Consider the following 25582-nt stretch of genomic DNA (forward strand, 5'->3'; position numbering starts at 1 on the left):
ATAGCACCGATAGAATCCATACCAGATGATATCGAAAAATTACCTTCGTTGCCAATCATACCACATTCGGAAAACAAATTGGAACTTGACAAAAAATTAAGCATTTTAGAACCACCACCACCGGGATTGGTCAGTCGTCAGGAATCAAACGAGAGTTGGAATCAATTTTTGATACAATTAAATTCTATACTCGAAAGTAGAGTCGGAGAATTCGTTTAAGTATGATAAATTTATAAAAAAAAACAAATGCATATAATTATTTGTATCTTTCTTTATATAGTTTTATGATCAAAATTGAAATCTTTATAGCTACTCGCATATACGTTCTTGTTTAATTTCTTTTTATATTCTTTTACCAAATACCCACGTTCTCTAATAAATAATGTAAAAAAAAACAAAATAGTTCCTATATACGAAATCTAAAAAAAAAAAATTGTCAAGACAATAGAAATTCTTTTCTTTTATTTGCATTCATGTAGAATATACGTAGATAAATAGATTTACCGAATCCTGCAACTATCCCAATTTTATTTTCGAAATCAGCATGAACCATTTAAAAAGAAGCTTACTAACAACAAACCCCACCACCCCTATCTATCTATCTATCTATCTATCTATCTACTATCGCTCTATTAGATTTCAATCATTATTTTCTCATCTGTCTGTTTTTCTTTGTCTTTCTGTTTTTTTATTTTTATGGTGATGGTGTTCGGGTATCCCCGTAGAAATGGTATCAGCTGAAGAGTTAGCACCCTTGCCCAAACCACGCAACGTTGTAAGACTAGAAGGGAAATCAACAGCAGTACTACCTCCGCCAGTACCAAAACGTAAATTAGTGCGACCTGTAGTTCTACCTAGATCGCTGAGTAAGGATTATCTAGATAATTCGTCAATAATTTCGAATACGACGAATACTTCGGAAGATGTCTGCTCTTCCATTTCCTCTTCCTCGTCCGGTGGAATCGAATTCGAGGCAAAACACATGGAAATAGTTTCATCGGAAATTGATGAAAATAATTCAGCTTCGTTGGAAGATGACAAATTACGAACTAATCTTATTTTTACTAAACACACTAAGAGCATGAACGATTTATACAACGTTGATTCTAATTCATCGTACAAATCTTGTACGGTGATATCAATGATACCAAAGTGCAATCATTTCAAAAGTTCGAGAAAGAAATCGTCCAGTTGCAGTAGACTCGTGGAAAAAAATGATGATGAAATATCGGAAAAGAATGAGAATGATTTCGAGGATTTTACGTTGATCAAGGATGATGGAATTTTTGAGGATATTTCTAAAAGCACTAAACGACCCAAGGTTTATCGCAGTCCGTCCGAATTGAACGATTTTCAAATCGATAAATTGAAAAGAAAGAAAAGACATTTCACGTCGCAATCAAGCGATTTTACGTTCGCTTTGAATTTGAATCTGATGTACAAATCCGATAAAGAATCCGATAAAGAATCCGACGTAGAGAAGAATAACGGGCAGATGGAAAGGGCTAACGCAGTAGAGGGGATATCAGGTGCACGTTTGCTACACCACACGAGGCTGGATTAGAAAAGTTTTGAGCCGAGACAGTACAACATCATTTCATGGGTTTTTTTTATTTTCTTATTCTTTCAATGAAAGTTCATTTTCGATTGACAAAAATTCTATTTTAGGCTCCAAACATTTCTTAATTCACCCACGTATAAATTATTTATATATACTCGTATATATGTGTATACAGGGTGGTTTTTTAAATTGGATAATTCCTAGCAAAATGAGAAAAGTATTTTAATATTTTCTATAAATTGTGATCAACTGAATTTCTTCTATACAACTTTGATTTTCATTGCTATGCTCTTTGTCGCTGTACTGAATAATTATGACAGCAAAATCATTTATAATTTTATTCTAAAAATAATCGTCGTTATTAACGAAAGGATTAATAACCACCCAGTATATATAAATACCTAATTACACGTATTACTAACAATCAATACGTTCAATCGTTTACCATGGCTTTGCATGCTAATTGGTTTTATAATACTCGCCAATTTGTTTCTAGAATTTGATGTTTAACAAGTTTTAATTTCAATTATTTATATTTTAATCTTAATCTTGAAATTTATCGAATTATAATTTTCATTATTTTAACGATTGTGTGCATTATTTTATTTAGATGTTGATAAGAAATTATGCGACACCGATGTTTTGTTGCATAAAGTGTCCGAAACTTTATCATCGTCGTCGTTGACATCATCCAACGAAGAAACCGATAACGTTTATTCGGTGATGAAAAAAAAGAATGCAAATTGTCGAGAGAAATCAGTCAAGGAAAACGAAGAAATGAAAAACCAACAGGATACTTCGGATTACGTATCCGCACTTGAAGAAGATTCCTCGATAGCTGATTGGGAATATCAATTACCAGCACCACCGAGTGCATTCCGGGATAACGATTCGCAAATTTTTGACGGGTACGACACAGTTACTTTGAGATCGGTTGATGCGTTTAAAGAAAAACTCGTTGAAAATCGTGACGATACGAATAACGACGAATCGTCGAGCTTGAATCGAATAAATGACACCGAAAGGAAAACCATGACGATCGAGAAAAATCGAAATAAGCAAATTATTGTGGAAACGCATAAGAACAATTTGTTACAGAAATGTAACAAAAAGGAAATTATTTTAGAACTTGAAAATAAAATTGAAAAGGGAACGTTGTCTCGGTCGAATAAAGAATCCGATTCGAGGAAAGTTTTAAACAATAATTTAAAGGTAACGCCAAATGTTGCACCAATTGACAACACCTTGTCGAATTTTACGATCACCACGTATACTCGTCAAAAAAGTATAGATATATTTAAGGATGAGAAGGATAGTAGTCAACTCGGAGACGAGCCTAGTCGGAATAAAAAAATAGAGCCAAAGATTTCTAATAACGATGTCGAATCTAAAATCGATATTGTTCAACGATCCAAGAGTCATGCGTCTACGATATGTAAACCTAAATTGAAAAATGAAATCGAAGATAATAGGATGATCGATGTTAAAATCGGAAAATCGGATAACGCAGTATCATCGAACGTTAATGATTCAAAACAAATTGTTAATACACCATCACGTACCAACGACAAGTTTTCACAATGGAGAGAAAATATGTTGAAACGACAAGAGGAAACTACCAAAGAAAAACAATTACAATCTTTACAGGTAAGACTATTTATATATTTCACTTTTTTAATATTATAATATTTATCTATTTATTTTGTTCGATAGGTATTAAAAAACATTTTACCGCAGTTGACGAACTCACAACCAGCGGAAGAAAATGTATCGAAAGAACGGAACGTTGGATTGCGTGAGAAAGTGAAAAACAGGTAAATCAAATGCACTTTTCCAAGGAAAATAAATCTATAATAAAAATTATTGAGAAATGATATTTTCATAGTAAAACAATTATAAATTCGTTGTCCACCAGGTTCGAAACAGAATCCAATGAAAATTCGGTAACGCCTAACGTGTTTTCGACACACGGCGAATCTCACGTAACGGCGCAGGATGAGAATAAAAGTACGATGCAAAAAGAAACTAACACGAAACGTCGTTACGTTTATAACGGTCCACCGGCAATAAGTTTAGGAAGTTGGTCTGAAAGACCATCCGTCAAGGTTCAGATTAAAATGGATACAGATTATAAATTTGGTAAAGACAAATTTGTTCAGAATAACGTGACAATGGTACCTTCGAATGTTAAAGAACAATCTAAAGAAATAAATGAGAAACGAGAACCGGATGATTTTACGAAAAAGTTTATTACGCACGCAACTGCATCCGGATTTAAGAAGGTAACTTTGAATAAAACGAAAAACGAGGAAAGGCCGATAGTAACGAGCGTTGAATTAAAAAAGACCAACGTTGAAGAGAACGAAGAAACACGACGTCAAAAAGCTAATGACAAAGATAATGAAAAGTTGATCGATACGACGCCGTTGAATTTCCAAGAATTGACAAAGACCTTTCGTTTGGATATAGATCAAAGGATAAAACCGCAACGAAGTAATCCAAACAGACATTCGGAATATTACGGTTCGCAGCAGGAATTCATTCGTAAGAGTATAGAAACCAATAAACAAAATGGTCACGCGAAACTCGATGAATTTCCTATAACGAAAAAGAATACTTTCCAAAAGAATCATCATGCATCGTCGATCAACGAAAATAATAATTCTAATTTCGGTACAACCGAAAAGAAACAATTCACTTCGATAGTGGGAATAAATTCTTATAATCATCGTCATCAGGATCAGTACGTGCAAAAGAACAATAACGTGTCGTTAAAAAATAACGTTAACAACATAAAGATTCACCCAATATCTGCGCCGGTTGTTAAAGGATTCAAAGTATCGACGATACCTTTTACAGAATCTAAAATAAACAAGATTGATAAAATGAATCAAAATAAAGATGTCGTCGATGGACAACCACCCAAAGCTCCCACGATGCCTGTGATTATGGGTGTCACATTAAAAAGTGCTAACGCGAGACCAAAGTCAATGCCGATTAACATAGATTCTAGAGATATGCTATTGGAGTCGATTAGAAATTTTGGGGGTCGCGGAAAATTAAAGAATGTAAGTATTTTATAAATGTCTAATCTTCATTTATAATACGCGAGGTGTCCCACAATTTTCTCGCTTTTGCCGATTTATAATTTTTCAATCTGCATACAATTCAAAATAACAAAATTATAAGAAAATGGTTCGATTAGGTAAAGCGATTTGTAGGATATCTCGTATATGTAACAACACAAATTATTCTAATTTACTGTCTTATTTTAGGCTGCTGAGAGGTATTAAAAAATAAATATTAATAATAATTGTTGACAGTCATAATGGTAAGGTACCGCATAACCAAGAGTTCATTGAAAGTAAACTGCAAACGTTTCTTCCCCTATTTCTTTTCTTATTTTCTATTTTCTTCTCTTGTCTTATCTTATCTTATCTTATCTTATGTATGTATGTATACTACGTATAAAACGGTACTCGGTAGTCATCGCAGTTATTTAAAACTAAAATTAATTAAAGCGACGATATGGAAGAAAAAAAAGAAAGAAGAAGACTCCTGAATATTATGAATTAGATTGTGTAAATACATAGTATTCTAAGCCTTGTATTGCGTTCGTGTCTCGCGTAAAATTAATTGTAAGATCATTTGAATCAATCGAATGATCGAACAGAGAGATATGTTATCTTCGTTAAATTACAAAGAAATGATGTTGGTGCTTTTCTTGATGCTCTAATTAATGCGCAGCTATTGTAAGTATAAATCATAGAGAAATATACGTGGGATTTATTATATTTCAAAATTAATCTACCCACATCTATCACAATAAAGAAAGAAAGAGAAGTTGAATATCTTTTTTTTTTCATTAATAGAACATTCAAATGAACAGATTCCGTTGAATTGAATAATCGTTAAAAAAAAAAACAAAAAAGTTTGTCATTTTCATTTATTTGAAAGATAGTGCCATTTGTAATATTTTTTTTCTTTCAATAATATTGCCCATTATTATATTTCATTTATTTCTATTTTCTACGTTGAGATTTGTTCTTTCGCTCTCTCTTTTTTTCTTTCGAATAGATGTTTCTATAAAAGTCATTCTACGTATTAAACTATGTGTAAATATATTGTACAGAAAGCCTGATGACACTGGTATGTTGTCATAAAATATGATCGAGCATGTATATATGTACTGCTAATTGCGTAAAATATTGATCGTAAGATCGAGTTTGGGAATGTTTATTTGTAAAAGGTAATTAATGCTTGTTGTTCTATCGAAGGAACGATCTATGATCGTTTAAATTGTTATAAAAATAATGAAGAAAAAAAATGGAAAAAAAAGTTTGTCAAGTTTTTAATTTTACAATGTCATTCGGTTCTAGCTTTGGTCAAGTCATACTTGTTAAAAAAAAAAAAAAAAGAAATGCACCAAAGCCAGTTTAGTTATGGCTGAATGATATTTAAAATACTAATAGCAACTTCGTGTGTGTTGGCTAACATTATTATTACTACTATTATTATTATTATTATTATTATTATTATTATGTTATTATTTTTATTATTAATTAATATCTAAATCTTTGCATTATATAAATATAACTTATTAAGTTTCTATAAACGGGACCAAAGGTAACATTTCTTCTTCTACAATATCGACAACGAATTTAGATTTATAGAATGAATGTTATTTAAATAATTACGAAGTATAGTCTTTGAAGAAGTCTGGTCAGTCGATTTATGACAAAGCAGTTAGACGCAACCGATAGATACGTTTATTTAAAATTTAAAAAACAAGCTTTCGAAAATTTTCTTTTACAGCATAACGCGAGAGAAAAACAAAGCAAACAGCAAACACTATTTTTATTGTAAACATGCTGCTAAAATTACAACTCTGTAGTATGATGTATACCTTAACACATTTTCGATACAGAATATATACGTTTCTGTTATTACTCGATTACGGTCATTTATACTTTTATCTTCGTTACGAAATATTCTGCTGTTTTATTATTTTCTTTTTTTCCTAATCAAAAAATCATCAATTAACGAATTTAAATAAATGATATTTCATTGAATTATTCTAGAACTTTATATTCCAGGCAATTTATCTATCTATTCTCTTATTGAAACTTAGTCTAACTGTACTTTACAACTTATAGAAAAATAACAGATACAAAATATCATTATAACATATATAAGATTACAATATTTATAATTATATCAAGCATTACATACTTGATTATAAAAAAGAAGTATTAACACGATAAATATTTTGTATGCACCATAAAAATACAATAATTATTCTTTTAATAATTAACATTAGTGTAAATTGCAAGATTTAAATATTGCATATTAAAAAAGATTCTTTTCTTTTAATATAATTGGAAGTTTCTGGATTATATATTGCCACTCAACAAGAAAAAATATACTTTAGTTTGTATCACAGATTAAACAAATAATTAAACTATTCGCGATATTTTGTTCCCAATACTTTTTGAATAATACAAGGCACTATTTAGAATTTGTAATACTTAATGATCAGGTATAGGAGTATTGCAATTCCCATGCCATAATTTAGTTTCCGAATTACAGAGAGAATAATTATTGAATACGTCAGAGTAACCACGATCCCTCCACCACGTACACAATTGCCTATTCCAGCCGCAGTCAATGTTATAAATTAATTCGGGTCGTTCCATACCTAATACTGTATAAAAATCTTGATCCCCCAGGTGACCCTGTAAAAAACAAATTCTCCATTATCATAAAGAAATATTCTTATAAAATTTTTCTATATAAAATTTTGTTAATTAATACAAACCTTAAAATGATATTTATTAGTCATAGCATCGACGCTGTCTTTAGTAACAATTTTTTCGTACAAGGAAGACTTACGTAATCTTTCTAAATGAAATAGAATCATACCACTATTAAAACCAGGAAAACCACCCACACGAGGTGATTCTCCGAACATGGTCTTTGGGTGTCTGCTACGATATAAGTACAAAACATGCCGATATACAGGACTTAGTTCTGGGGCTAAACCAAAGAGAGCTTCTTCCCCAAAATTATCAAACTCTTTAAACAATTCTTTAACATCTTTACAAAACTTTGTATCTGCATCAAACATAGCTGCTAGTTTTTGATCAGGCGGAGCTATTCTATGCAAGCCGAGAGATAGAAAGAAAAGTGCATCTGAGTAGTATGTCCCAGGTTTGCTACTGAAATGCGGCGACATGACTGAAACTATATCCTCCAACTGTTGAGCTAGCTCGTGTACGTTATAATATTGCACCTATAATGAAGATGATAACTAAACAAAGCAGTCAAGTATAAATCTAACTAATACAAATGATATAACTTACTTTCATAGTTTTGTTAGTAGTCGACATAACATTTTGCACTATGGTATCCGCAATGGTATGACTATCATCATCAGTTATCACATGAAAAGCGATATCCACGGTAGCTAATGCAAGCAAGGATTCCGTAAAAACGTGAAATTTTTTTCGCATCGGTGAATTGGTACCGACTTTGGTGAATATACACCAAACATTGTAAAACAATTTATTTTGATATGTGTTAGTTATAGTAGGAATTGGAAAAGTGATTGTCGTTGAGGTTATGTTGACAAATAAATTATTGGTCTCCTTTAAGGTGGTTGAAATGAATTCATCGTTTGTAGATTTTTCAACATTTCGATTTTCACCCTGACCCACGATCCAACGTGAAACGTTTGATGATGTTTGATAACAATAAAGTACCACCAAAAGAACAGCAAGAACGACGAGATTCACCAACACCTTTCTTAATAAGTGCATTTAATTACTCATCTTTTTCTTAATTCTGTGATCAGCTTAACACCAATAATCGATAAAAACGCAACAATAACGCAAACACCCGAAAAATATCGACCATTATCTTAAAATTAATGCAAATTATTTTCTAGACAAATTGTTTACGTTCTACCACCGATTGCACTTACATCTTGCGGCCATTTTATTAATTTTTTATGGTGGGAAGTTGCATCTAAGTTGCATTAATTGCATTCTACACGTTTGGCAACGTTGTTAGCGTATTCGACTAAGAATTCGATAACTCGTGTTCGAAACCAATCGAAGGATCTTTTTTTTTTTGTACATATTGTAATTTATATCTTTGAACTTAAATAAAATGAGTATTAATTAAGTATATAATTAAGAGAGAAAGAGAGAGTTATTAGCTTTTTAATATTTAAAAAAATGAACTATCGTTTGAATAATAATTAAATTTAATACATGGATAATAAACATTGTAAATTAGATTTGAATAAATCGAAAGTAATACCGACCCAGATTTCACCACGTGGAGATTGTTGCATGAGAAATCTACAAACTACAAAAATTTAATAACTAATTCGACTATATAATTAATAGATACTAACATATATTACAAATAATGATAATAAAATGCATGCTACAAAAATTATATAAGTAACATTAAGAAATATTAATAACTTATCTTGCGAAGAATAATAATTCTCGTTAGTGGCATTAATTATATAAAATCCTTGGATTCTTATCTAAATTTAATTACAGTTTTTGACGTAAACGAAATTAAATATGTCTTTTTTTTTAGTTAAGCATCTTGTCGTGTTTTATAAGAATTTTTTTGTTTTAAAACACATCTAAATTCTATGAACATTCGTAATATTTCATTGATATTATGTACTCTTTTATCTATTTATTACAGAATATATAGTTTAGACATAGATGAATACATAAAAGTTATGTGTGTATGTGAATATGTAGGAACAAAAGTATTATTTAATGAAAATAATTAATCAAACGTTCCGTTCGGGATTTCGTACATTGATAAAAGAAATTCTTGGTAATGGCGATACTCGCGATGGGTCGTTGCAGTAATCACCGACCTATTTCAGAAATTTCATCGTCAAAACAATTTTAATCGGTCATTAAGATACGTGACGACAGAAGCAAAGGTTACTCAGAGAAAAATAAAATGATTGCTAAGTGATCTCATTCTATGAACTATTGATATAATTGTAAACGAAAAAGAAATTGAATGATAAGACGAAAAAACGCTCACAAACGCACACACACACACACAGAAACAACGTGTGCGTTAATTTTAAATATGTATATAATTTTTGTTCAATTATATACGCTCGATTCTTTCAACATAATTTTTATATACATAATTATCTGTAGATACACATCTATAGATATAATAATAAAATATAACTTAATATTAATTATAATAAACGTTAATTAAAATCACATAATACATGGACACTAGATCAAAATTTTCTTCGAGGACATTTATTTCTCCACATTTTGAATGGCTTCAATTAAAATCATTGGAAGTATCATGAGGTACTACAATAAATTTTTATAAAAATGCATGCGTTCTTCTTATAAAACTTATAAAAAAATAAACATTTGGTACGACTTACTCTATTTAGTAAAAGTAAAAAATCTATAAGAATATTATATTTTATACTTATTCGATTGTATACTATTGTTCATATTTTTTTTTTAGCGAATCCTATCGCTCATACACACATTTTTCTATATGGTTGTTTTGGGAAATTCACATATAAAAGATTAGGTGTATGTTAACGTTAAGTGCGTGACGTTTTTATGTCTTTCATTTGATTTCCTTATCCCTAAATAAATTGACATTTATTACTAACGTTTACCATGTATATTGCGCGATATGAAAGATTTCAAATTGGCACTGTAATTGTTTAAAAGAAATTTATTTTGAAATTGAAAGAATTTATGAAATAATAAATCTTTAGAGTTTTATTAAAAAGAGTAACGCGTCGTTCTATTGGAAAACAAACTTTATCTGCTAACAAACAAGATTTTACTTTCATTCTTTTCTTTTTTAAAAAGATAGGTATCCCAAGTATACAATAAAAGATACTTGTGACGATATATATAATTAAAAGAAAAAAAAAAACACTTGACAATTAAATTTTTCTTATAAATTATTCTTCTTTACCACCACATCTCTTACATAATAACCATTACTTGTTGATTTCAATCTTAACAATTATCATATCAAAATAACGTTGAAAGCAAAAGACGTATAAAACATCGGTAGATCCTTTGGAGAAAATTCTTTCGATAGAAATATTATTATTATTATTAGTATTATTATTATTATTGCGCTTTTTTGTCCTCTCTAGAAAAATATAGTAAAAATAAAGAGAAAAAAAATATACCACAGTCCATTCTAAATTATTAGCATTTTCATATTTTTCGTCGTCTACTTCTTCTTCTTCTTCTTCTTCTTCTTCTTCTTCTATGAGTACCGTAAGAGCTAATGCAAGTTCAAACAACAAAGTTCTATTTCTTGTAAATGTACAATTAATTAATGAATAGAACACATTCAACTCTGACTTTCTTCTCTATCACGTTGAATAGAACAAAAGAAATTCTTTGGATATGTTTAATTTTAAGACTCAGGCTAATAATAGCCGACTAGTTCCCTAAGATTAAGATCTATTGAAAAAAAAAAAATAAGAACAAAAGAAAGGAATTACAATAAATCATTTGATTTCACATTGACAGATTCAATACCATTTTATAACTAAATTTTTAAAATTTTCTATACTTGTATCTCTTTTATGTATTATGTAAAATATATTTTATGTATCGTCATCACACACACACAGACACACACATGCGGAAGTTTGTGATCGTATACTCGTGAAAATTATAATGAAGGAACAAGGATTACTTTTTTTTTTTTTTGTAAACGATCGACGTTTCTACAAAATTACAGTCTCTTCGATATCGATCGATCTATAGATCGTGCATACTTTTCTTTGTTTGTTATATTTCTTTTTTTTTTTTTACAGACAAGATACTTGTTACTTATCGCCTTTTTCTTTTTTTTCGTTTTCATTTCTATGTTTCCTTCTTTCTCTCTCATCATTTATCATATTTATCCTTACTATATGGTAAGAGTACATTATGTTTTTTTTTTGTGTTTTTTAAGCCTGGCGACATTGATCCGAATTTGGTCATAGATATCAGATCAGCACACTTACATATTTTGTTGAAAACAATTTACATACTAATAAAGATTACGCCTACGATTCTAATTCTGGTGTGTATGACATCTCCATGGTGATACCTGCACTACTGCGCCGAAATCTTGATGATTGAATATCGGTACTGTTACGTGGTTTACGCTTACTAAGATGTCTCTCGACCCATTTTAGCATAGTCAAAACGGAATCTGTACTTGGCAAACGTCTTTCTGCCGATGTACGAATAATGTGAGACGAAGCTACGCGGAAGGTTGCTGCCATACCCTTTAACGCCTAAAACAAAAAGAAATTTGTTTGTAAGTAAATTATAAATAAATGATTAAAAAATATGTTAACACTTTGAACTCGTATGGGGTGACAATAATAATTATTTGCTATCACTATTATGCCATATTTCTCTGCCAATTATTCTTAATTGTTATTTAAACATTTTTCTATTGGAAAAAAAATGGAATTCACAGAAATAAATGATTATACTAACTCTCATAGCATCCTCATCGGTGACATCGTCACCAACGTAAATGATCCTAATTCGTTCGCTCCAATCCAAACCAAAAGCTGTCCGAAGGATGTAAATGGAAGCTCGTCCTTTGTTCCATTCGACTGGTGGCTTTGCCTCGATGGCACAATGCGCTGAACATGCTTTGAAACCAGCGTCCTCGATCAATTTCTTAGCCTGATCCACCATTTCCGGGCGTCTTTCCATTGGTGTCTCACGATAGTGAAACGTTAACAAGGCTCCTTTGTTTTCTACCCATGCACCGTCCTTGCACAACTTTATTTGTAAATCGCGGTAAAAGAAAGAGAACAAAAAACAAACGTTTATTTAAAATATTTAACATAAGGGAAAGAAATAATCACAAGAATTACTTTATTGTCGAATATATTCACAAATGAATATTTATATTTAATAAATGTACCTGTTCTTGAAGAGTCTGCATAAGATTGGCAACTTTTCCTTCAAATTCGCCCGGCATAGGATGAACGAATTTGCTTCCATCAGGATGTAAAATTTCCAAGCCGTGATTACCAGCATAAGTGATACCTTCTATACCAACCATTGATTTAACATTATTCACGTTTCTACCGGATATTATGGCAATGTAAACGTCGGACAAATTGGAGAGCCTTTGTAAAACATTTTTCGTTTCCAACGGCAAGATCGCCAAATCTGGATGGGTAGCAATCGGTGCCAAGGTTCCGTCGTAATCCAATAGTAGAGCCAATTTGTGATTATGGCCGATGTACCTAGGGGACATGTGTTATCACTGGGTCGTTACCTGGCTTTCATCATGAGTCAGGTGGTCGCATTCGCGGGCCCGCCAAAATTTTTCCATCATTAACAAACCCCGCTTAGATTCATTTGTAATTTGTTGTGTTGATCATTCCCAGAAACATGGATTCCTCAAGACTCGTTATCAAATTTGTACAATTCATTATAATACGCACGATGGCAAAAGCTCCGTATTACGACGCAACCCAAACTCATGCTGACTTTTTATATTTTTTTCAACTACTTTTTTTTAAAGAACGCTAAATTATTTACGCAATTTGAATACATTACCATAAGCGTTATTACCGTTATCATTACCGATATACAATGTGTAAAAATACTCAAGTATGTATCAGACAACAATTCGTATATAAAACGCAAACCCGTTTGAAAAGCGCATGCGCTGGTCGGGCCCAGTGTCATGCACGTCGCATAACTTTAATGTATACCTACTTGCTTAAGTAATCGTCAAAATCGTCCATTGTTACCGGTTGCATCGTCGTAGCACCAACAGAATCATGTTCCTCGAGTGAGCCCATTACTTGAAGGAAAGATTTCATCCAATAATTAACATCGTAAATTCTTTCACGACGGCGCAAATGATTCATTCTTAAAGTACGCTCATCTTCCGGCATAGTAAGAGCCCTGTCGATCCAACAAACAGTCAAGAAATGAACAAACAATTTAATACGGGATCATTTAAAGCAGCAAAAGAAAATATGCTTACCGATGAATCACTTCAGCAGCCTCGTCAATCTCATAAGGATTACATATCAAAGCCTCGTGCATCATCTCACCGGCACCAGCAAAAGGTGATACTATCAAAACACCTGGTGGCGTATTTATCTGACAAGCAACAAATTCCTTAGCTACCAAATTCATGCCATCTCTTAATGGAGTAACCAGAGCAACGGCAGCATCTCTGTAGAAAGCCGCCAATTCGTCTTGACTAACGCAACCATAGATATAACGAATGGGTGACCAATTGGGTGTCGTAAAACGTCCATTAATACATCCTATCAATTGATCCATCTCGAGTTTCAAATCTTGATATTCTCTTACGTCCGTTCTTGATGGTACCGCAATTTGCAGCATAGTGACCTGCCAAATCAAACAATGCCATCGTAATCGTTGATCCTAAACTATGTAAGAAATACACGAATCAGTAAAATCATGATTACCTGTTCACGGTGTTGAGGATGTTTCTCTAACAACATTTCAAAGGCTTTTAAACGATGTACAAGACCTTTGGTATAATCGAGTCTGTCGACTCCCAGAACAATTTTCTGATTGGTCAGCATAACTTTATTAGCTGTTTCAGCTAAAGAAACAAATCTATCGAAAGGTATGCCGATTGGGAGTGGTCTAACGCGTACGGTTCTACCACCGTGTTCAACTAACAAATTTTTACGATCAACCCTACAGCCGAGACTCCTTTGACAACAGTCAACAAAATTCAAGCAGTAATTTTGTATATGGAAGCCGACCATGTCGCAACCGAGCATACCCTGAAGTATCTCGTCAGCCCATGGGAAAAGTCTAAAAATGTCCCATGGTGGAAATGGAATGTGTAGGAAGAAACCCAATTTAAGTTTGAGATCTTTGTCCTCGGCAGCCTGTCTAACCCAATTGGCCGCCAACATTAAATGATAATCGTGAATCCAGACAAGAGGAGTACCATTTGTCGGATTCGCTTGTTCTTTGTGAACCATCTCCAAAGCACCGACCTAATGGATACGATAAAGAGAAAAATCAATTGTCGTTTTGTTATTTTTCTCTATCATTATTGTGTGTGGGTGTGCGTTTTTCATTATTTTAAGTATAAACTCACAGTCTTGGCTGCGAATTCTTCATTGACGGTTGAATATGCACGCCAATGTTCAGCGATAAAAGTTGCCCTATCTGGCATCGAGTGAAATAGCGGCCAAAATGTCCCATTACAGCATCCATTGTAGTAAGAATCGAAGATACCAGGCTCTACGTGTACGGCAACAACCTATAAAATAATCCAAATAAAATAATAAAACGTTAACGAAATATATAAGGAAAGTGTATAATATATCACAGATTATCACGTGATACACGTCATGCTTTTAACGCGTGGCCCAACGTGACCGCGAAATTTCTACGTCATATCTACGAAATTGGTAGCACGCTTCTAAGCATGCTTATTAGTTCAGAAAATGATAACTTTTGGATGACCTAATGACACGATTATCGCGACACGAGATCGTTGCTTAATGTTCATTCCTCTTGTGTCTTCATCAATTTCTTTTTTTTTGCCTTTCTTAGAAAAGCGTTGTAAGTAAATTTTAATCATTCGTTTGAATTTTTCAACACGAAATTGACCGATATCTGCTATTACGAATAAGATTTAATTAATGAAATTTTCTATTCCAGTAAAAATAAGATTATTATAATAGTGCATAGGTCAACTGAACAGACTGTGCGTATTATATATATATATATATATAATATAGTATATATATATATATATAAGATTAGGTAATGACGAATTACAAATAATATATCGATTAAAATGGATTAGAAAAGAATGTGACGCATAGAAATAATCGATAGACAGAAAATGAAACTTGGCTTATCGTAGCGAACAAATATATAGAACATATATTTGAATAATTTTTATACGCTTATTCTTATTTAAATATAAAAATTTCGATAAAGCAACTAGAAAAGAATAAGAAAAGGAAGAAGACAAACGGTGTTATCGGTAATCGTATACACGCGCTCAAACTGTCTATTAATCAATTTACACACACACACACACAAGTATCATGCGTTTATCTATGTATGGGTGTACGTCATTCGGTCATCCTATCTATAACGATAACAATAATAATAAGAAGAAGAAGAAGTTTAAATGATTTTCAGTCCATAATTAATGCAAATCAATGGGGGGTGAATCATTTAAATGAATTATCATCTAAAGACCTTTATGCACACATTCTAACGTGTTGCGATGACAAGGAATATATTGCATGCATTGATTCGTAAGTTTCATGATACGTGCAATTCGACTTCAGAAATAACTCGCATCGATACAAGAAAAAAAAACACGTGTTTCAATTTCGATATTACACAATAACAAACTGAGAATAATCGGTAACGTTGCAAGCAAATTAAAACTGTGAGACAGATGATCTCATGAAACTTTAGTTTCGCGATACACACGCATTGAATATTTCGAAATATAAAAGAGAGTCGTCTTATTAAACTTTAAGTTGATAACTACAATATTTGTACTTTTTTTTTTTTACACGCACATTTTACTTTGTATTTAAATAATTGTAAAAAGAAAAAGAAAAGATTTGTTTTACAAACACCGGTCAAGTTAGCCAATTATATTGTATTTTTGTATTTTTTTTTTTTTTTCTAATTTGTTTTTAATTACTTTCCGTTTCGTTTAGTTAACGTCGTGTTATCTTTTTCGCGAAATTATTTTCTGGATTAGACGATAAGATAAAAAAAACATAGAGAAGAAGAAGAAGAAAAAAAAAAGAATACGAAGAATCAAATGTCGCAGGTATAATGAATGCCAAGGGCAAAAGAGCCAATACTCATCTCGTCGTTTATATTTTAGTTACCGCATACTAATCGTCCACGTCACCGACACGTTAACGTTTCGAGTCAAATATTATTCAAACTAACTCTAATGAAAGTTTCGAAATAATGATTTACATTAAAAAAAGAACTATGCTCATCCGAATATACTAGAAATAATAACGAAACTCATATATACATAACACCAACACACATACACACACAGGTAGATACAACATACGAAGGTAAAGTAAATGAAATTACTAATAGCAATGTTCGCCACATGCTTGTAGATATAACCGAGGACAAAAATAAATTAGCGTCTATTAATAATATCGAATAAGGAATGAATCAAATTGAACGGTAACGCGTTTCTACCAAGAATTTAAAGTATTTTTAATCAGCTCGAACCAAATTGAAGAATATTCTTCTCGAAAAATGATCGAACATACTTTAACATCGAATCGAACTGTTAGAAATATAAATGAGAGGATTAAAAACATGATAATATTATTTGAAATCCTCACCTTACGAGATAAGAGGCCGGCAGTTGGCGTACGATCGTTAGGATCCGATTCTGGAATCGGTTCATTTGGATTTTCCATATGCATGCCAGGCCATCCGACCCAAACTCCATTTCCACTTATTACGACAGGTGCTACCGCAGTTACGAGACCACCGGCACTGGGGAAACAAACAATAATAATAATAATAATAACAATGAAAATAATATATAATACTTAAATAATTTTGAGAGAATAAAATGGGATAGTTAACAATGAGGGACACAATTTTAATTGCAAGTGCAAACTTCCTAATGCAACTTCTTCTCAAAAGAACAATTCAATTGAATTGTTTATAAATGTATTTATAAATCGATATAACACGAGAACAAACATCGGTATCGGAAAAACACACACATCTTCGCGCGATATATATATATATATGTATCAAATAAAAATGAAAATAAAAAATATCATCTCTTTATCGTAGTATGCCGTGAGTTACGATTTACGATATCATGTTAAATCTAAAATCAATAATAATAAATCCGAGAGAGATCATAAATTGTAAGAATTAGTTAGAGAGAGAATGATGTATGTAATATATTGGTCAACGAAGATAGAAATAGTTGTTGTTTTGTAGAGAATATCTACGAAAATAAATACACGATAAGATATAATTCCAAAATTTCAAATCTTCCTATCTCTCTCTCTCTCTCTCTCTCTCTCTCTCTCTATCGTTTTTTCTATTTCTTTTTTTTCTTCTGTTTTTTTTTCATATTACAAGAAACAAATGACTTTTTTGATATCACCGACTTTTCGCATGTACCATCCGTGAAACGCACATGCACTATGCAATCAATATTGCGTGATCGTATTATCGTTTCTTAAAATTCCGATCAACGTGACCTCTCAACTAGTAGTCTTTAAGCTTGGAAAAAAAGAAAAAATAGAAAGAGAGAGAGAGAGAGAGTTATCATACAATTACGTATTTTTTAAAATATTGTCTACGTTATTTTTTTCTTCCTTTTTTTTAACAAGATATTCTTCTTTTTCTTTCTAACTTTGATAACGTTATGTAAATATTTTTGTTCAAATATATATTTGAATACTAAATCAAATTTATTAGATTGAGACCTGTATATTGCAAATAGTACCGATAATGAAAACTTATCGAAATTGAAAAAAAAAAGAAAAGAAAAGTTATATCAGTTTGATTCTTTCTCTCCTTTCTTATCTTTTCAATTTGTCTTCCTAAACAAAATTTCAATTTTTATCTCTGAATGAACGTAACACACTTGTTCCTCAAAGCGGAAAAATTTGTTTTCTATGATAAATCAACCGAAATCTCACGTGAATGATTTTCAAGGAAACTCGTGTTTCTTATTTACGTAAATATAAGGTTGTTCGTATATTTATATCGTAAAAGAAGAAAAGTAGGTTATTATTCTTATCTCTTTGCCATTTGTTAACTAATTGTTTTTTCTTTTTTTAAATTAATTTCACAACTAAAGATAATTTAATTTAATAAGAAGAAAAATAAGTATTGTGTAAATGAAAAGAAAAGAAAGTATTAAAAATAGGTCACAAGCACAGTAACTTTCGAGAACAGCGTCTTCTTTTTTTATATCGATTACGATCCCTTCAATCCCCTTTGCGTCATCCCCATTTGGCGTCATTTCAATAAATCATTTCTCTCTACGTTAATTAATTATTAAATACACTATACACCAATCGATCAACAGAATAAAATTGTTCATTTATATAAAAATATGAATCATCAAAATATATATATTCGTATATTCCATTTTTTCTGCAACTCAAAATAAATCAAACATATTTTACACAACACCATATAAATATATGTTTAAACAAATCAAATTAAAATGAAGTATAATGAAAACTTGCATTATTATGATAGGTTTCTTTTTTTTCAGTTCTAGTGTTAAAAGAAAACAATAAAAGATGAATTTACGATATGATCACGAGTTATTCTTAGATAGATGATCTAAAAAAAATTGAAGAAAATTAGATTATAAATAATCTAAGTAATGGTAACATATCGCCGAGTGTTTCCATGAGTCATCAGAATTGTTCTTGTACTTGTACAAGCTTTGTCAATCATAATCATGAAAATAAACCAATTGAATTATGCTCTCGTCGATTCGATCTTTTCGATTGTCGAAAAAATGCAGATCAATGAATGTAAAAAATAAACAATAAAAAAATAAGAAGGAAAGCAATGAGAACGAGTTTAAAATAGAAGGAAAAGACCAGGTGTATTTTTTTGCTATTTCTTTTTATCGTTAGATCGCCTAGACAAAAAGAAAAAGACAGAAAAAAAGATAAGAATGTGCGTGGAAGGACAAACAATATTCATTTTACAATTACTAACTACTACTACTATTACTACTACAATTATTACTATCATTACCACTACTAACCTGGCCTTTCGTTCCAGTTTACCAGAGAGGTCGTTTCTCTTCAGCACGAACGGCAACCTGTTGCTCACAACGATCATGCTTCCGTTGGAGGTGAAGCTTCCTGATTCTGTGAACATGCCGTCGAGCATATTCTTTTTCGTCGTCGACATCTTAGACATGTTCGCGTTTATTTTATTTTCTCAAGGATTAATTCAAAATAGAAGAAGAAATAATAGTAATAATAATAATAAGAAGAAGAACAACAAGAAAAAGTAGGAAAGAACGGGAAGAACAAAAATCCAATAAGGAAAGAAGAAGTTTTCGATTACAACTAAAACAAAATTGTTTCTCTTTTTGTTGGTATATTAAGTGTGTGTGTGTGTTGTTTATTTTACGGGGATTAAAAGAGAAAAAAATCAATCAAAAAGAGTTAAAAAATATATATATATAAAAAAAAAAAAAAAAGAACTAGTATCTCCGTGAACGGGGTACACTCGCGTAAATATATATGCTGCACGTTGTACTTGTTTGATTTATTTGTTAATTAATTTAAAAAAAAAAAAAAAAGGGGAACGCGTTTTCTTTCTATCGTATCTCTACACGCGTCGTGTCTTTTCTCTTCTCAGGTGTGTCACGTGTCGAGTTGGTCGGTCTCGCTCTCTCTCTCTCTCTCTCTTTCTTTCTGTTTAATTGTAGATCCGCGCACACTTCTACTTCTTCGCCTACTCTTTGCACTAATGTCTACGTATATCCGCGTAACCCGTGTATATATATAGAGAAGAGCCGACGCAACTCCGGTTAAGGTGCACTGATGCCGAAGGACGTCGTCTCTCAATATAATCTCTCTATTCCCCTCTTTTTTTATTTTCTCTCAAAGTGTAGCAGCTGCTGTAACTGTAGTAGTTGTGTGTAGCTGGTGCTGCTGCTGCTGTTACTGTTGTTACTGTTGCAACTGTTGTTGTTGTTGTTGTTGGTTGTTACTTGTTGAGCTTCTTCTATTGCCGATGTGCGTTGTGCGTTGCTGTTAATCAGTAGGCTAAAGGACTATGATCGGTCAGCTTCTTTGATTATATCGCGATGAGAAAAAGTGATAGGGATAATCTAAGAAAGAGAGAGAGAGAAAGAGAAAAAGGGGAGAATCCAATGGAACGTGAAAAATATGAGCAAAAAAATGTGTGTGAACGTTAAAGAGAAAGATAGAATAATAATAATAATAATAATAATAATAATAAAAGCGTTTAATCTCGTAACGTGGTTGAAACGATACTGAATCAAACATGTCTCTTCCGTCTGCGTTTATTTGTTTTTGCGAATTGGTCCAAAGTACGTTGTTCCTAAGACAGTATCAATGACGGGGCCGCGACCTTTTGACCATTGCTTGCCGTCACAACCACCGTAAACACCGAGAGAAAGAAAACACCCTCTTTACCCCACACTACCATACCATTAGCAACCAACACCCCCACTTCGTCGCTTACATCAAAGAAGACATTCTCGTTACCACCAAGTACACAGGGTTATCTCCCTCTATCGCGATTCATTCTCGAAAAGCACGTTCCTCTTCGTGTTTTCATTTCTCTCTCTCTCTTTCTCTCTCTCTCTCTCTCTCTCTCTCTCTCTCTCTCTCTCTCTCTATTTGATTTTGTTAATAATAAACGACAACGATGATGCTCTCGATGAACGATGAACATGATATTTCCGAATTTTGTTCAATTTTAATTCGTAACGATCCGAAATAATTCCGTGTTTCTTTCGAAATTCACATACACAACTCCGAAATAAAAATATGATGAATAGATAGTTTATTTCTTTCTTTCTTTTTGTTTTTTTTATTACTCAAATATTATATCTCGCAACGATGTTCAACGCGATAAAACTCGTGTACACGAGTAAAGGAGGTGGAGAAGGGGAGGGAAGGAAATCTATTTTAGAAAAAAAAACAAGAACGAGAATAAAAATGATATACATAAATCGTGCCGAAAATGGAGAAGGAACTTAAACGACGATAAGAACGAAATCTTTTTACGACAAATCAAAATCTTTCTACAAAACTATAGCTTGCTCTACTATATATACATATATATATATATATATTTATTATTATCTCAAACGCGTTATCTTTTATTCGTTAGACACACCTGAACTTTCAACTTTGACCTCGAATTTCGAGCAACGATATATCGTTAAATAAAACGATAATTTCAATGTAAGTTTCGTTAGATTAAGCTCGATCATATATATGTTCGTACTCCTGCAGATAGTTCGATCTTTTCTACTTGCTTTTACTTATATTAAGTCTTGTCTTACTCGTTTTATTTCTCTTTTCATTTTCCTTCTTCTTCTTTTTTTTTGTTCTTTTTCATTATAATGATAACAACATCGACGTCAATAAACATAATCAAGTCCATCGTGGACTCTAGAGTTCAACAAGAATCTCCAATCTCTTTCTCTCCTTCTTTATGTTTTAAAACAAATACGTTATGAATACTACTGAGTTATCAAATATCCGACACTTCAAACCCCATCGCGTTAAATCCGAAATATTCGATTATCTAGTCTAGATCATTTTAATTTATTAGCAAATAATATTTGTCAAAGAGAAACAGAGAGAGAGAGAGAGAGAAAGAGAGAAAGAAATAAGAAAAATTCATTCGAGTTCAAAGTTCGTTCTAAGTATGACTTTATACTCTGTACAAATCCATACAATGTTGTTTGACGAATAATACAAAAGGAATTAAACTTACCGATGAATTTTTTCTTACGAATCAATATGATCAAATATAACACCGTAATAGCCATCTTGCATAAAAATGCAAAATAAATTGTTGTCCGTATACTTTTCGTCTAAATTTTTTTTCCAATAAGTTCGTATGCAAAAGTAATACAAAAATAACGATAAATCGTATTAAAATAGATCGACTAGATTAATATCAATGTTTACAAGGTTGCTCATTATAAAAATACAAAATAAAATGAAGAAAAAATTAATAGAGGAAAAGAGAAACAAAATAGAAGAGAGTAGGGGAGTGGGAAAGAGTAAAAAGAATTAAAAAAAGAAAATAGAATTGAAAAAAGTAAAAAATAAAAAGCACAGAAAAGTAAGATAAGAAAAGAAAAGGATAGAAATAAGAGGAGTGGCGAGGAGAGAAAAGAGGAGAGTAAAAAGAAGACGAAGACGAAGACGTAATACAATATTCTGACAACATAATGATAATGATCTAGAGGAAAAAGGAAACAAGTAGTGAGTACATTGTCAGCTCTTGAACACGTGATACACTGTTAATTAATCATGCGCGATCAAATGTCGAGGAAGATTGGCACGCGTCGTGCACGCGGTATCTGAAATTTCATTTTTTGTCCTCACATATTTTTGCTCTCTATCTCTCTCTCTCTCTTCTTATTATTAATGTTTTTAGAATGAAAAACAGGAATTGTGCATTCCCATTTTTTTCCTCGGTCTAATTGAAATACAATAGTTAAACTCATTTTTCTTTTGTGCATAAATTTTGAAGTCAAAAATAATACTTGACGCGTCAAATTCTACATCCAACACAATATTGCAAATTTTACTTCTCTTTTTATTTGTAATCATTATTTCTTTTTTTTTCGAGAATGTTAATCGATGTCTCCCCTTCTCTTTTTCGATGCAATTAATTACAATAATTATAACTCATTCCACATTTATTTTTGTGCACGTAAATGAATAAATAAAAATACGCGGCTGTATGCCGCCTTTAACTCAACAGTATGGCACAAATTTGTGTTCTCTTTTATTTAATTTATATTTTGTTTTCCTTGTTTTAAGTCATATTTCGATACAATGCATATCTTCCTTCTTGTTTCTTTTTTTATTTTTATATGTTTCTTTTGTTTTCCTTCGAGTCGTCGAAGTCGTTCAATGCTGCCGGCTATCTAATTTCGATAGCACTTAAATGCTATCGACGCAAATGATTCAAATTAGTCAATACGAAATGTTTGTCAAATTAAAAAAAAAAAGAACAAATCTATGTGTATATAGTACAAAATAAAAAGCACAAAAATAGATGAGGAGAAATGGAAGAGGGGTGGAGAGGGAATGAGTACACAAGAAAATTATAAATATTAATATTTGCATTTAACTCGATTTCATTGTTAAAAAATTGCAAGGTAAAACGATATCTTGAAACTAGATACTAGAGAAGGGGGAAAGGGGTTGAAAGGGGAAATAGAAAGGATAAGAAAAGGGGAGGGGAGAGAATAAACAAAAGTACGTCGATCCGATCGTTGAACGAAGCTCAATCATTTTTCGAAACCAGTTTTGCATCGTTGGCACAAGTTCATAGGCCTAAGATTTTGTTGATTTTTATTTTGATATTATTTTTATCCGCTCCTTTTTATTCTGCACGCTTGATCGCAATCCATTGATTGTCGAAGACATTTGTTCTTCCGACTGTACTCAAGAAGTTCGTTTAAGTTCGGGTAGTTCCGATCGTATTCGGCCGGCATTATAACGTGACAATAAAAATGGGCGCGAAAACAAACCAAACAAAACCTTTTTTGTTTTTATTATTTCGGAAGAATAATAAAAAGATTGTTAATTAAATTGAATCGATGATGAATCAGATGTTTTTTCGTTTTAATTATTTTTCGTTAGACAATAATGATAATTAATAATAGTAATAATAATAAAAATAACACGCGGAAGTTATCGATCTGAGCTCGAGACTACCCTTGCAAAGAGATGCGAGACACATATAATTATATATTTATCTAAAGATGAAAAAGTCAATATTTGTAAGTAAATAAAAATAAAAGTAAGAAATATAAACTCTAGTTATGACTAATGTAGCATTCGTTAAATTAAAGTTAAGTAAAAAAAAAAAAAAATACAGTTTAAGCAGAAAGGTTGAAATGACAAATAAACTGGTATGAGCCCTAGAGAACAGGGTCGCTTATGCATTTATGTAAGTACAGCACAGTACACATGGGAATGAAAAAGGGATGATGTAAAATGTAACAAGATCGCTTAAGTTCCTGTCTAATTTCAAACAAACGATCTATTACGAATTAAGATCCAGTTGAGTATTTCATCCATAAAAAAAAAAAAAAAGTAGAAAATTATTGCGTAGTAGCATTCCATAGAACAATTTTGAAAATAATTTAAGTTAGGGAAATATTGGAATGATACGCACGTAGAAACTAGCTTGACGAAGAAGAGGAAAATGTTGTACGTTTGTTTTTACCGTTACTTTCGTTGACAGGCTTTGTAGAATTGCTCTTGTTGGGTTAAATCTCTTCGAAAACTCGATGTTGTTGACTCTTTAACTGGCATCTATATGTCTCAATGAATTATGTCACCGGTTGGTTCGGCTAGTGTTTTTATGGGATATGGTCTTCTCCAAGTGAAGGGTACCACTGATTCTTCCTTCCCGAAGTTTCGAAGCAACCGAAAGCTCGTCCCTATCGATTCTACTTTTCTCGACAGGTTAGCCAACACCTGACAACAATCATATTTACGTACACATACATAAATATACGCATACAATACTTTACGGATTCCCTAGAAAATATAAGGGCAAATTTACTTTTTTTATTGGCTAATAGATGCATCGATAAACGTGATTCGACCAATCAGATAATAGAAGTTTTTCGATAAGAAGATATGCAATTGGTTGTTTACTTAAATCTTTTTTCTGTTCTCGTGCATATTGCTCTGATCTGGAAATATCCAATGCGACCTGAAAAATAAAATAAAAATAATGAGTTCATGACATTGTTGATATAATCATTAAACTGGCTTTAACCTGTATTTATTCATGTAACCAATAATACACACGTTCAATGCGTTATCTAACAAAATATTCACGAGACAGTTATGACGTCAGAAAAAGCATAAAAGATTGTCTCGATTCGATTGATCGAACCAAAATTTTCCTTCTAGTTTAAATATTTACCGCGATTTTTTACCTTAAGTTAATTTCGCCAATTAATAATGATTGAAAAGTTATAACCCCTTTAACATTGTCAGATAACATATCGCTACAAATTATGACTCTTCTGAGTTAACGTTTATTATGATTTATCATTTCTCAAATGTTATGAAGATATCAATTTATGTCTTATCTAGTCTTTTGTTTTTGCTTACCTTATGTTTGAAATAAACTATTTCTTCATTCTTCCCTAAAATTTGAAATATTTCTAATTCGCTATTCACGCAAA

At 31.8% G+C, this 25582-nt stretch overlaps 3 protein-coding genes across 11 annotated transcripts in view; 1 reads left to right on the forward strand and 2 right to left on the reverse strand.

Annotated features, from left to right (window-relative positions):
• The window catches only part of LOC106789675 (cordon-bleu protein-like 1), a 46371-nt gene extending 39861 nt beyond the window's left edge, over positions 1-6510 (forward strand). For 6 of the 7 annotated variants that reach the window (XM_014754087.1, XM_014754086.1, XM_014754091.1 and 3 more), the window contains 5 exons: positions 726-1529; positions 2172-3208; positions 3275-3375; positions 3477-4629; positions 4837-6510. In XM_014754087.1, the coding sequence (XP_014609573.1) occupies positions 726-1529; positions 2172-3208; positions 3275-3375; positions 3477-4629; positions 4837-4854 (3113 nt within the window). In that variant the 3' untranslated portion in view covers positions 4855-6510. The remainder of the gene's footprint in view (positions 1-725; positions 1530-2171; positions 3209-3274; positions 3376-3476; positions 4630-4836) is intronic. The other variant, XM_014754093.1, reaches the window with a different exon arrangement.
• Positions 6511-6644: 134 nt separating this feature from the next.
• On the reverse strand, positions 6645-8567 carry LOC106789677 (xyloside xylosyltransferase 1). The gene is made up of 3 exons (XM_014754094.1): positions 7924-8567; positions 7380-7853; positions 6645-7296 (listed from the first exon to the last, which is right to left on the reverse strand). The coding sequence occupies exons 1-3, from the start codon at positions 8377-8379 to the stop codon at positions 7090-7092; spliced, it is 1137 nt and encodes a 378-aa protein (XP_014609580.1). The 5' UTR covers positions 8380-8567; the 3' UTR covers positions 6645-7089.
• Positions 8568-11132: 2565 nt separating this feature from the next.
• LOC106789678 (alpha,alpha-trehalose-phosphate synthase [UDP-forming]) lies at positions 11133-24832 on the reverse strand. 3 transcript variants are annotated; one of them, XM_014754097.1, is made up of 10 exons: positions 24607-24832; positions 19406-19511; positions 16986-17142; positions 14729-14893; positions 14079-14624; positions 13625-13998; positions 13351-13542; positions 12545-12881; positions 12106-12399; positions 11548-11897 (listed from the first exon to the last, which is right to left on the reverse strand). In XM_014754097.1, exons 2-10 carry the CDS (start codon positions 19480-19482, stop codon positions 11664-11666), a joined length of 2376 nt encoding a protein of 791 aa, XP_014609583.1. In that variant the 5' UTR covers positions 19483-19511; positions 24607-24832; the 3' UTR covers positions 11548-11663. The 3 variants fall into 3 exon arrangements, with proteins under 3 accessions (XP_014609581.1, XP_014609583.1, XP_014609582.1); XM_014754095.1 differs by lacking the exon at positions 24607-24832 and having other exon boundaries at positions 11133-11897; positions 19406-19617; XM_014754096.1 differs by lacking the exon at positions 24607-24832 and having other exon boundaries at positions 12545-12872; positions 19406-19615.
• Positions 24833-25582: the final 750 nt, after the last annotated feature.

Source organism: Polistes canadensis, unplaced genomic scaffold (genome assembly GCF_001313835.1).
Source record: "Polistes canadensis isolate GaletaPanama2010 unplaced genomic scaffold, ASM131383v1 scaffold_197, whole genome shotgun sequence".
In the NCBI taxonomy this organism is placed as follows: Eukaryota; Metazoa; Arthropoda; class Insecta; order Hymenoptera; family Vespidae; genus Polistes; species Polistes canadensis.